This window comes from Alligator sinensis, unplaced genomic scaffold (genome assembly GCF_000455745.1).
Source record: "Alligator sinensis unplaced genomic scaffold, ASM45574v1 scaffold2020_1, whole genome shotgun sequence".
NCBI classification, from domain to species: Eukaryota; Metazoa; Chordata; order Crocodylia; family Alligatoridae; genus Alligator; species Alligator sinensis.
The window spans coordinates 236,198-248,235 of NW_005843181.1; the positions used below are offsets into that span (position 1 = coordinate 236,198).

General features: G+C 65.1%; 2 protein-coding genes across 6 annotated transcripts; one reads left to right on the forward strand and one right to left on the reverse strand.

The window, feature by feature from the left end:
- Nucleotides 1–6: 6 nt before the first annotated feature.
- ZNF513 (zinc finger protein 513) lies at nucleotides 7–4,923 on the forward strand. Of its 5 annotated transcripts, none has more exons than XM_025194302.1 (3): nucleotides 7–678; nucleotides 1,254–3,289; nucleotides 3,633–4,923. In XM_025194302.1, exons 2-3 carry the CDS (start codon nucleotides 2,746–2,748, stop codon nucleotides 4,403–4,405), a joined length of 1,317 nt encoding a protein of 438 aa, XP_025050087.1. In that variant the 5' UTR covers nucleotides 7–678; nucleotides 1,254–2,745; the 3' UTR covers nucleotides 4,406–4,923. The 5 variants fall into 5 exon arrangements, with proteins under 5 accessions (XP_025050087.1, XP_025050086.1, XP_014382360.1 ...); XM_025194301.1 differs by having other exon boundaries at nucleotides 2,720–3,289; XM_014526874.2 differs by having other exon boundaries at nucleotides 2,720–3,289; nucleotides 3,657–4,923.
- A 125-nt stretch (nucleotides 4,924–5,048) lies between these two features.
- Nucleotides 5,049–11,872, reverse strand: SNX17 (sorting nexin 17). Its single transcript, XM_014526872.2, has 15 exons — nucleotides 11,144–11,872; nucleotides 10,662–10,736; nucleotides 10,155–10,272; nucleotides 9,665–9,729; nucleotides 9,400–9,510; nucleotides 8,589–8,679; nucleotides 8,424–8,511; nucleotides 7,941–8,010; nucleotides 7,774–7,866; nucleotides 7,335–7,538; nucleotides 7,007–7,138; nucleotides 6,228–6,305; nucleotides 5,954–6,028; nucleotides 5,834–5,875; nucleotides 5,049–5,740 (listed from the first exon to the last, which is right to left on the reverse strand). The coding sequence occupies exons 1-15, from the start codon at nucleotides 11,192–11,194 to the stop codon at nucleotides 5,621–5,623; spliced, it is 1,413 nt and encodes a 470-aa protein (XP_014382358.1). The 5' UTR covers nucleotides 11,195–11,872; the 3' UTR covers nucleotides 5,049–5,620.
- Nucleotides 11,873–12,038: the final 166 nt, after the last annotated feature.

Below are 12,038 nucleotides of genomic sequence, written 5' to 3' on the forward strand. Positions count from 1 at the left end.
CCGGGGCGGGGCGGGGCTCTGGGGCGCTGCGTGGCCAGGATGGGGGCAGCCGGGCGGTCTCGCTCCCTGGAGCCCCGAGCTCTGCCCAAGGGTCCGCGCGGCGCCCGCAAGGTGCGGGGAGCGCTGCGGGCGGCTGCCTGGGAGCCGTGGCCTGTCCTCCTGCGAGCCGTGTCCTGGGTGCCCCGGGGCGGCGCGGGGCGGGGTGCCACACGCTGGCCTGGCAGCCTGGCATGTGGCGGAGTCTGTTTCTCATTTTCAGAAGCTCAGGAAATTCCAGGCGAGAGCGTCGGGGGAGGCAGGAAACGAGCGCGCCAGGGTCCCTCGGGCACCCAGGGCTCTGCCCCCCCTGCCCCGTGCCGCTGTCGGGGCGTCTGGTGAGGGCCCCGGTGCAGCCGGCTCTGGCCCACTTCCCCCCAGCAGCGTGGCGGGGGGCAAGGGAGGCAGGGCTGGGAGGGATGTGGGGGAGGCAGCTTCCGAGGCAGTGGCTGGGATGGAGCTGAGACCGGTGCCGTCTGCATCTGCCCTGGGGTTTTCTCCCCAGCGCGTGGCCTGCTGGGGCCTGTATTCCCCACCCAACTCCGGGGCGAGAAGCCCCAGCACCACACGTCTGCCTCTGGCATTTGTCTTGGTGCTGCCTGCCTGCACCTCAAGGCCCCGTGTGCGGAGGGGCCACAGGAGGTGAGCGAGCTCGTGGTGGTGCTGACTCCTTCACTGGAGTTCCCGAGGGGAGGCCGATCAGCGCTGGCAGGGATGGGCTGGGAGGAGCGTCCTGCATCCATGCAGGGGTTGGACCCCAGACAGCCTTCCCTCACGGTCCCCTCAGCCCTGGTTCTGTGGTGCTGTGTGTGGCCCCGGGGGGGCAGGGCTTTGCAGCTGCTCAGGGAAGGAAGAGAGTGATGCATGGATGCAGCTGCCCCTGAACACCCCCACTCCCCCTCCCCCTGCTTCTGGTGGGACAGGCCCAACAGGGGAGAATACCCTGCGCCCTGGGTGGCTGAAAGCTGCTGCAGTATCTGCGCTCGAGCAGTTGAGCCCCAGCTGTCTTGAAGCAGGACCACCATCTACGCCCACCTCCGAGCGCCTTGGAGCAGCTCTTGCAGAGCTCACCTTGTCGGGCCCTGGCTGCAGGGCAGCTTTCCTCTGCCTGTGCCCCTGAACCCAGTGGCATGCAGAGCCTGCGCTGCCACTGAGAGCTTGGGGAGCTGGGGTGGGGGGTGTGGGCAGGAGATCCCAGGTCCTTCATGCTCTGTCAGGCCTTGTCTGTGACCATGTGGAGCCCCTGCACATGGAGCCGATGACAGCTGGGTGCACAGACACCAGCGTAGCTTCAGCAGCTTGGAGAGTTGCCGGATGTGCAGCCAGCAGCTGAGTGCAGGGCACAGCCGGGGGCAGAAGCCTCTCCCAGGCAGTAGGAATGTGGCTGTGGGGTTACAGGTGAGGTAGGCGTGTGCCTTGCAGAGCACTGACCCCAGGCCCAGGCCTCGGAGGTGGGGGGTGTCAGGACAGAGCTACGCCTGTCAGTTACGGCTTGGGCTGGCCAGCCCTGGGGCAGCCTCTGCTGCTGCCCGGTGGATTCTCCAGTCCAGAGCGGTTTCCCGCTGGGCCCTCACACAACTGACCCCAGGGAAACCCGAGGCCACCAGAGGCCTGTCCCCATGGCCAGCCTGGAGCAGGCCTGTTACGCCTGCCCCGGCAGGATGCAGCTCAGGGGAGCGACTGTTCCTGTGGTGCTGGTGGGGGCGGTCCCAAAGCCCAGGAGGATGTTTTGCACCCGTGGACCTGGCATGGTCCCATCTGGGCACGACCCTGGGGGCAGGGGTGGGGGTCCTGCTCCAGAATTGACCATCGCCCTTGGCCCCTGCTGCCCTCTAGCGGCCACATGAAGCACGGCAGGAGCTGGCTGTGCTGATTCGGGGGGTGGGGAGGCGGCAGTGCCAAGGTGTCTGGCCAGATGCTGAGGTGATGGGCACGGGCCTCTTCTGGCAGGTGCAGTCCAAGATGCGTGCTGTAGCAGGCCCAGGGTCATGGGGTGGTGGCTGCCTGCTGGCTGTCGGCCCTCGCCTACCTGCCATGTCTTGCAGGAGAAGGCTCCTGGGACAGGCACGTGGCACTTTCGGGTGCCCCAAGGTCCTGTGGCCCCAGGATGGTCCTTCCAGTGGGCCCTGCCCTTTTACGCACCCTTTTCCTGTAGGCTCCAGCTCCCTGGAGCAGGGTCAGTCCTCACTTGCTGACCTATGGCATGGACTGCCTGGCACCCACCCTCCCCACCCCCCCAACACTGCTGCTGTTGCACCTGCTTGGTGCGCACTCAGCTGCTCCAGGCCTCACAGCTCCTAACTGAGTCAACCTGAGGGGCTTTGCTTCCCAAGGCTTGTCCCGATGGGGAAGCTCCTGAGAAGCCTAATTAACCCGCCATCCCTGACTCTCAGTTCAGTCCCCCAAGCTGCTGCTCCCAGCCCTCAAGACTCCTCTTGTGCAGCGTAGCCCTTGCTGCCTGTGGTCCCCAGCAGCATTTCCCTTCATGTGTCTCCAGGCTCAGCATCCAGCTTCTCACACTTCTAGCTTCTTCCCTGCCCCAGGCCAGGGAGCAGCTCAGCCAGCCATAACGGGTCGCTGCAGCAGGGAAGAGGATTCCTGGGCAGGGGTGGACGTGCTGGGCATGTGTGCAGGGGTGGGCAAGCAGCCGTATGGCTCTGACCCTCTCCTGGTCTGTTTGCAGCAGACTCACTGGTGGGGAAGATCGCCATGCCAGCCTACTCGCTAAGTGACGATGATTATTCCTCGGGCTATCAGCCACTGAGCGTGGAGAGTGAGGCTGAGGAGGGCGATGTGGATGGGGGGCCGCCGGGCACTGGCCTGGGGCAGAGCTGCCTGCAGTGTGCGGCAGGCGCGGACGCAGCAGTGGGCCGGGGCCAGCGCGTGGTCTACTCCTGCCAGCTCTGCCCCTTTGCCTCACACTACTCAAGCCACCTGAAGCGCCACATGAAGACTCACAATGGGGAGAAGCCGTTCCAGTGCCCACAGTGCGACTACGCTTCGGCTCAGCTGGTGAACCTGACGCGGCACCTGCGCACACACACAGGCGAGAAGCCCTACCACTGCGGGGGCTGCGGCTTCACCTGCAGCAGCCTGGGCAACCTCAAGCGCCATGAGCGCATCCACAGCCAAGACAAGCCCTTCCGCTGCGGCGCCTGCGCCTACCGCTGCAACCAGAGCCGGAACCTCAAGAGACACATGCTCAGCCACCGCCCACCTGAGGGGGCAACGCGCCCACACAACCAGCCCCAAGGTAAGGGCGCACTGCTCTCACCCTTGTGCTGGAGGGACCTGGGGTGGGGGTGAAGGAGGGGGGTAGCCCCATCTCTGTTATCTGGGCAGGTCCTGGCTAGGCAATGGCTTCTAGGGCAAGTCCCTGCTGGGGAGACGGGAGCTGCCTGTCCATCAGCCAGCCGGTCAGTTATTCTGTGTGTTGGACCCGACTGTGCACACGGGACCTACCCAGCACCCTGGGACAGGGTGTGCCATGGCCCCTCCCCCCCCATAGCACTGGGCAGAACAGGGGCATTTGGGTGAAGGCTGCAGGGGCAGGGGCTTGGTGTGGGTAAGCCAGTGGTTCACTTCCCCTCTGGCAGGCACTACTGTGCTTGGTCCCGCAGAGCCGCTGCTGCCGGAGCTGAGCCTGCATGGGGCGGGCGCGGGTGCCCCCTTCCTGCCTGGCTGCGCCCGGCTGCGGGGGGCCGAGGCGGGCACGCTGCCTGAGCTGCTCTTCCCCTTCACGTGCCGGGCCTGCGGGCTGGCCCTAGACGACGGGCTGGCGCCGGACGAGTGGCTGGCTGAGCCAACCTGTGCCCGCTGCAGCCTGGCAGCGCTGGATGCTGAGTCAGGCACTGGCCCCCGCCCCGGCACAGCCAAGGGTTTCGCCTGCAGCCTGTGCCCCTTCGTGACCCACTACCCCAACCACCTGGCACGGCACATGAAGACGCACAGCGGGGAGAAGCCGTTCGCCTGCCCACTCTGCCCCTATGCCTCAGCCCACCTGGACAACCTCAAGCGGCACCAGCGCGTGCACACAGGCGAGAAGCCCTACAAGTGCGCACTGTGCGACTATGCCTGCGGCAACCTGGCCAACCTCAAGCGCCACGGCCGCATCCATTCTGGGGACAAGCCCTTCCGCTGCGGCCTCTGCAGCTACAGCTGCAACCAGAGCATGAACCTCAAGCGCCATATGCTGCGTCACACGGGCGAGAAGCCCTTCCAGTGCCGTGACTGCCCCTACACCACTGGCCACTGGGACAACTACAAGCGCCACCAGAAGATCCACGGCCACGCTGCCGACACCTGGGTCAACCCCCGCAGCACCAAGGCCCTGCTCACCCCGCCACCTGCGGGTGCCCCCCTCCCCTAGGGTGGCCTGCAGCCAGGCCAGGCACTGCCACACGGGAACTCTGCTGCCTGCTGGGGCCGAGGCAGTCTGGGTCTGGCCCAGCCTGGTGGGAGCAGAGTGGGGGCCAGCCTTCCCCTGGGGGCACTTGCTCTGGGACCAGGCCAGAAGGACAGACAGCCGAGCTGCAAGGCCTCAGATTGGAGGGGGGCTCTGTGGACTGAGCAGGACCCAGTCACACGGCAGGCCCTGCCCTGCAGCCCCTCCTGGTGGGGGGAGAGCAGGAGCAGGTCCTGTCACCACCAACCCCCTGCCATCCCTTCAGGGCCTAAGGCCAAGGACACGGGGCTTACACCCTTGCCTGCCCCCCACCAGGGAAACTCTCATCTGGAGGTAGGGGCTGCAGCTCAGAGCAGCCATGGACCTCATGGGACAGGCCTGACCTCCCTCTCCCAGCTGGCACTTGCCCCTGAGCTGCGGTTGCCACTCAATTCTGTGTAATTTATATTGTGTATGAAAGCATTAAACTGTCAGTTTCGTTACCTGGGCTGCCTCCCTGGGGAAGCCAGACATGGGTGCAGGGGCAGAGTGAGCAGGTGAATGGATCCTCCCCAATATGCATTTTTGTGGGGCCCCCCCAGTCCCAGAAGCCGAATGCAGCCCGTTACCAATCAGAATCTGCTTTTAATTGCCATTGCCGTGTAAACATCGGTTAATGTCTGTTAATGCAGGGCCCTGGACCATCCATCAACAGCAGCGCGTGCGAGTTACAAACAGAGGCAGAGGCAGGGGCGGGCAGGCACTGCAGGGGTAGCTTGGCCCGGCCCAGCCGTCGCACCGTATGCAGAGACCTATGCGCTAGTTTGGCATGGGGGGGCAGGGGCCCAGCTCACCCCTCCCGCCCCGGCAGCGTGTGGGGACTGGCTCTAAGTGCAAGCGATGGTCCAGGGCTGCAGGCCTGGGGCAGGGGGGCCCTGGCTTGGCTCCGCCCAGGGACACCTCTGGTTGCTGTTGCTGCTGCCCCTGCCCCAAGATGGAGCAGCCATGACCTTGCCTGGGCCCCTCAAGAACCAGCAGCAGCAGCAGGGAAAGGCCGTCCCTGCCCAAAGGCAGCGGCAGGCAGGAGGACAAGGTCCCCATGTCCCCGGGGGGCAGAGGATGGTCCCCAGGTGAGAGGCACATGGAGGGCGACCCAGCAGCAGGTCATACATTCCTAGGGGTGGCCACAGCACTGGGTGACTACAGGTCCTCGTCGCCGATGCCCTCAAAGGCATAGTTGCCGTGGAAGTCGTTGCTGCCAACATCACCAGCAGAGCTGGAGTGGCTGATCCCTCGGAGGCTGACGGAACTGAGCTTGCTCTGCAGGTGAGGGTGCGCATTACATCCAGCCCCAAAATCCACCCCCTGCAGGCCCCAGCCCATGCTGCCATCCCCCCAGCCCCAGTGACTCACCGAGAGCTTGGCTATGGGCTCCCTGCTGCCATCCGGAGAGTCCTGCAGGGATACGGACAGACACTCAGGTGGGGGTGGGCACTGGGGGGCAGGGGCAGGCCAGGGTGAGGCAGCACTCACCAGCAGTGGGGGTGATTTCACGGCCTGCTGGCTGTCACAGCGCCGCAGCCCCCCACTCGCTCGGCGTCGGAACATCTGGGGAGGGCGGGAAAGGCTCAGCAGGGAAAGGGGCTCCCTCCCTGCACAGAGGGTTCCTGCTATGACTGCCCCAGGTGTCCATCCCCACTCAGTCCAAGTCCCTGCCCATGAGCCATGGGGTTGCTCCTGGCAGCCAGATCTCCTGGGGTTGGTGGGGGCCAGCTGCAGCCCCCAGCCCCATCCCCCAGGCTCTCACCTTGCGGATGCTGCCTCCAGACTTCTTCACCATCAGCTCGTCCACCATGGACTGCAGGCAGATGCTCAGCATAATGGCCTGAGAAGAGCCACATTCACAGCCAGCCTGACCCCCTGCCCCACTCCACCCAGTGCACCAGGGACTACGTGTGGCTCTGGGCACTGGTGCAGCAAGGTGACAAGGGCAGTGGGGGGCTGGGGAACCTGCCCCAGAGCAAACCTACCATGTCCCTGGAGCCCCATACAGGGCAGACAGGCTGGAGCCCCAGGAGGGGCTGCAAGGGAACAGGCCCTGGCAGTCTCGCACCTCAGGGCTCTGGCTGGGCACGGGGCCAGGCCAGCAAGGAACTCCCCCCACCATTAATGTTTTATTGGCTCTTGGAGGTGGGGGCAGGGCTGAGAGGTGCCAGGTTCTCACTTTCCTTTGGAGCATCAGCCACAACTGTCCTTGCTGGTGCTGAGACAGCCAGGGATGAACGGTCACCCAGCTGGGGCCAGGACGGACTCACCCTCCACTCAAGTCAGCTGGGCAGGGCTGGGCTGGGGGAGGGGCAACCCCCTCCAGCATGTTCCCTGCCACCATGGCGGGGTGAGACCCCTTCTCCCCACATGCAGCAGGGGCCAGGGCATTTTTTCCCCTGGGGGGTGGAATTCATGGCTGTGCAGGGGCCAGAATGGATCATCCTGGGAGTCCTTTGGGCAGATGACAATCTGCAAACAGGGGCAGCCCCTTCTCCAGCACCAGCCACTACCTCTGCAGAGGCACTAGCGTGGCTGTACCTGGGGGCTGGTGATGGTGACCCACTGCAGCCGGTCCTTGCTCATCAGGTACTCAAAGGCCAGCTCCAGCTTCACCTCGGCCTTCCCCGGGCCGCTCCCTGCTGGGCCGTTGGTTGTGGGTACCTGTGAGGACTGAGGATGAGGCCAGGGCTGCCCCTTCCCTGCTGGGATCATGGGGACATCGAGCAGAGCCCCAGCGCCAGGCAGGGACTGGCTCCCAGTCAGGACTGGGACTGCGCCACAGGAGGAAACACAGAACTCCAGGCCCCGTGGCCCTCAAGGTGATGCCTGCAGATGGGTCCCGGGCCCCTCCCGCGCACTCACTCACCGAGGATGTGACGCGCCAGCAGCGCATGCGGGTGACCTTGAAGCTGCCTTCCTTGATCTGCTCGCTGGGCAGCCGCACCTGAAAGTTGAGCTCGTTGTTACCGGCGCTGACAACGACGTGGCAGCCCTGCTCGGGGAAGTCGGTCACACAAGGGTCGAACTTGAGACAGCCGTAGTACTTCAGCGTCTGCGCCAGCCGGATGAACTGTGTGCGGGAGACAGCCAGGCCCTGGGTCAACGTGGGCCCTACACAGCTCCACCCCGCTCCACCTTGCCAGGCCTAGCCCCACACAGGCTGCTGGAGCTTTCGAAGTTCCCTGCCAGCACCTCAGGTACCATGCTGCAGCCAGAGACCCTGGGCTCTTGCCCCTGAGGTCCAGCCAGGGCCAGGCTGGCGCTCTTTAGCTGGAGACGACCCGGATGGCCATGGCAGTACCCACCTCCTTCTTGGAGACCTTCTCCTGCAGCGACTTGAGCTGCCGGTGCTGCTCCTTGTTCACCAGGATCCAGCCATGCTCAATGTCCGAGACGGTCTGTGGAGGGGCAGGCCAGTCAGGGGCAGCCCAGAACAAGCTGGAGGCAGCCCCCCAGCCTGGGCTGCACTCACCTGGGCATACAACAGGTTCAGCCCCACGCGGTGCTCCATGACATCGTCGTCATAGGCTGAGTCCCAGTAGCTGGGGAGGCAGCGCAGCTCAGCGGTGCAGGCAGGGGGCGACCAGAGGTACTCAGGATATCAGGCTGGGGCCAGCACTGTGGCCCTGGCTCTGCTCCCCCCATCCCTGCCCCACCACATCAGCATGGCCTAAGGGAGGGGCAGGAACCAGGGGTCTATGGGGAGGGGAGCTGGGAGGTCTGGCAGGGGCAGGGGTCGATTGGGGTGGGGGAAGACTGGGGGGTCCAGGGCTTCTCAGGCCTATGGCTGGAGTGGGGAGGGATGAGTTTCCCCTAGGATGCAGCATGGGACCTAGCAGAGCAGGGGCAAGGAGTGGCCCATCTGCTCTGAACTGAGAGGTGTCAGGCAAGATGCTCTGGCCCCAGCAGTGCCCAGCGGGACGGGGGTAGGACAGGACCCCCCAGTGCAACTCGCCTCTTGCGTAGGATGATCCTGTACTCAGGGTTGTGCAGGCTGGTGACGGACACGTAGGGCAGCTCGAACTCCTGCAGCTTCCTCACAACTGTGCGGGACAGCGGTGCTCAGAGCTGCCCGTGGGGGGCTGGCAGGACCCCTCCCCTCCCCACAGCCCCCACTCACAGGAAAAGCCTCCATCCTTGGTCTCTCTCACCAGGAAGAGGCTGAAGTAGCCAACCAGATCATCCGGCAAGTCCAGCTTGGAGGCTGTGGCCTGGGAGGCATTTGCAGGAGGTCACTGGACAGGCAGCACTGGCCGCCCCTCCCTGCCCCACCCCACGATTAGGCACTTTCTGCCCCAGGCCTCAGGTCTGGGCTTGGGGGTGGAGGAGGGATCACATCAGCCCCTGGGAAGCAGTGTCTGCCGCATGTCACCAGGTCTCAGTAGTGAGACAGACTGTGGGGATGCCAGGGGCCATGCTGCCCCAAGTGGGGAGGCTTCCACATGGTGCCTGGGTCTGTGGGCACCGCACCGCTGTTCAGGGACAGTGCCAGGCATGCGACAAAGGCTGAGCACCACTGTCAGCAGGAGGTGCTGGGATTGCCCCCGCCCATGCAGCTGCTTGGCAGGCTGCCCATGGTACCCGTGTTGAGAGGCACTGGCACTGAAGGGGAGTGGGCTTGGACACCGGCTTCACCAGGGAGAGAGGGCAGCTGCATCCGGGGCCCTGGACATAAGCCCACCTGGGCAGGGGCAAGGGCAGGGACTCAGCTCAGCCACCCCAGGGTCTCAGAGCCTAAAGAGGCAGGGAGAGGGGGCAGCCAGCCCAGCGCACCTAAGGCTCCAGCCCTCAAGTGGGACTAAGAGCTCCGAGGCAGGGTTCCGTGCAGGGCCTGCGCCCTACTTCTCGCCCTTGACCCCCAAGTGCAGCCATGGGGCAGGCGGAGCAAGCACCAGGTGGGGCCCAGGACCCAGGACCCAACCATCTGGTACCTCCAGGACATCCTCGGTCTGGTCCGAGGTGAGGATGGAGACCTCGACCTTCTGCCCGTTGGACAGCAGCACCTGCAGCTGCACCTCCTCTGTTGGAATCTGCTGTGTCTCCTGGCAGCAGAGCGGGGCAAGTATGTGAGCACCGAAACTCCCCCATCCCAGCCTACCCCCCACAGCACCCCTCTACCCCCATGTCCCATCCCCAGCCCCTCACACACCCGGCACCCACCCAGCAGCAACAACTGCGCCCCCCAGCCCCACACACCTGCTGGGCTTTGCGCAGGAAGCTATTGAAGATCTCGCTGCCTCCCAGCAATGGGTCCTGCCGCACTGGGGATGAATGCAGGCGGGAGTCGGGTCAGGTGGCTGCCCGGAGCTTGTGGGGCATGGAGTCCACGTGGTACCACTTCCCCCACTACACCGGGATGACCCGGCCTGTGCTGGGCAGAGGTGGGTTGGACACCTGGAGGCGGCTGGATGCAGCCTCCCTCAAGGGAGCTCAGGAAGTTGCAGTGTCTGGCGTGACCAGTTTGAGGCCTGGCACAGAGCTCAGCAGGGACTGGCAGCCTGTATGGATGTGGCCCAATGCAGGCAGGGCCCCAGATCTGCCAGCAGCACTTCCATGCAGCCAGGTTGGCAGCTCTGTGCCACAGGGCCACTTTGGTAGTACACACATGTGTAGGGGAAAACTTTGTCCCCGGCAGCTCTGTGCCACAGGGCCACTTTGGTAGTGTACACATGCATTGGGGGCTCACCCGCCTGCATGTACTTTTCCAGCTGCTCCCGCCGCTGCTCCACCTCAGCTGGCGTGAGGGTGAAGATCTTCTTGGGTGGGAAGGCGGGCACCACATTGGCACCGTACTCCTTTCGCAGCTAGACAGAGGCCACAGAGCCATGAGCGGCGAGAAGCCCAGGTGCAGCAGAGCCACAATGCTCGGCAGGTGCCCCATACCACCCCACGCCCCCAGGTGCTTCCTGCCTCCCTGGGTGCAGCTGCGTGGGGTCTGGCCCACCCTTGCCTTCTGGCAGCCTGTACTATGGCAGCACAGAGGCTGGTGGGAGCTGCTCTGGAAAGCTGCTGCCCTGGGGGTGGGTGGATGTGTCTGTGCTCATGGCTTGCTGCCCCTCCAGACCCAACCTTCCCCCACCCTTCCCAGGATCAGCCCAGGGAGGGGGCAGTGCAGGAAGCACGATTGAGGCAGAGGGACCTGATCTTGCAGGGATGCCCAGCTCCACCCCCACCCTGCTGCCCCTGTCCCTACCTGCTCGTGCAGGCCCAGCAGCTGGCTGTAGCGCACCCGGCAGTGCAGCACGCCATTCACATGGATGTTATAGGCCTGCAGGAGGGGCAGACAGACACAGGCACATGCGTCAGGGCCACCGCAGGCTCTGTGCAATGCTCAGGACAGCGGGGGCGAGGGGACACTGAATCAGCCTTCTGCTTGGTTCATGTCCCTTCCCGGCCCGGCAGAGCTGTCCTGCACAACCTCCCTCTGCCCGTCCCACTGGCCAGCAGGGCCGGAGACTGGCAGTGCCACGCAGTGCCACCGCCTGAGCAAGCCTGTAATAAATGCAGGTGAGGGGCAGTGGGCAGCTGGCATCACGAGGGGGAGACCATTGGTAAGAGAAGCTACAGACACCAAACCAAGAGACCAAGGCCAGAAAAGCTTGGGGACTGCGAGAGGGAGGCTGTTTGCAGAGTGTGTGGGGAGTGAAAGCAGCCCTGCACTGGCAGAGCCCTTACTGACGGAGGCAGCGAGATCAGCACAGGGCAGGCGAGGCAGAAGTGACCCATCGCTGTTTCCGCTCTGGGAGGACAACGTGCTCAGGTCACGCAGGGACGAGGAAAGACTTTCCAGGCCAGCCATGACTCAGGAGCATGCTGAACAGCGTCTGCTAGCAACAAATCTGCGCCCATCCCCTCCAGGGCTCTGCAAGGGGCATGCAGGAGCTGACCAAGACCCCTGACTCCCCACGTTCAGCCCAGGGACTCTCCAGAGGTCTGGAGAGGGCGAGAGCTGGCGGGTGCTGGCCATGGGCAGCAACGAGTCCAGGCGCGACAGCCCAGCCAGCCTGGCCCCAACCCCAGAGCTGCAAAACGGGCACAATCAAGCAACGGGGACTCGCTAGTGCCCCTCGCTGCGTTTTGCTACGACAGGCCGCCCTGTGCCTCGGTTTCCCGACGCCCCACGCCTGGACCGTGCTGCATGCTGCTGGCAGCACGGGCACAGCACGGAGACAGCGGCCATCGGCAGGGCACGGCCCTGGGCAGCAGCATTCCCGCGGGTCTCCGCAGCCAGGCGCGAAGCTGACATTGGACTGCATTTTTACCAGCTCTTTGGCAGTGAAATGACAAGCGGCAGGACGCGGGCCTGCTGGGCCCGAACCAGAGGACAGGGAGCCGCGCGGGGTGACCCGAATCGTTCCCCGCAGACGCAGAGCGTGGTCACACAGCCACGTTCGGAGCTGCGCCCGGGAGCCTCCAGAAGGCCCCGCGGGGCGGGGCAGGGCGGGGCGGGCGGCAGTGCTGGGGGGGGGCGACGCACCCCCCCTGGCAGCGCTGGGCCGGACAGGGCGATGCTTGGGCTGCACGGGCAGAGCAGCGGGATGGCGGCGCCGGCCCGCACGGGGCCTGCGGC

What these genes read in the sequence shown, in the direction of transcription:
- ZNF513 (XM_025194302.1), top strand. Translation starts at nt 2,746, where the DNA reads ATGCCAGCCTACTCGCTAAGTGACGATGATTATTCCTCGGGCTATCAG. An exon ending in CCCACACAACCAGCCCCAAG is followed by an intron (nt 3,290 to 3,632) that starts GTAAGGGCGCAC and finishes CCCCTCTGGCAG; the next exon opens with GCACTACTGTGCTTGGTCCC.
- SNX17 (XM_014526872.2), bottom strand. Translation starts at nt 11,194, where the DNA reads ATGGGTCACTTCTGCCTCGCCTGCCCTGTGCTGATCTCGCTGCCTCCG. An exon ending in AGACCGAGGATGTCCTGGAG is followed by an intron (nt 8,680 to 9,399) that starts GTACCAGATGGT and finishes AATGCCTCCCAG; the next exon opens with GCCACAGCCTCCAAGCTGGA. An exon ending in AGGATCATCCTACGCAAGAG is followed by an intron (nt 8,011 to 8,423) that starts GCGAGTTGCACT and finishes CTGCCTCCCCAG; the next exon opens with CTACTGGGACTCAGCCTATG.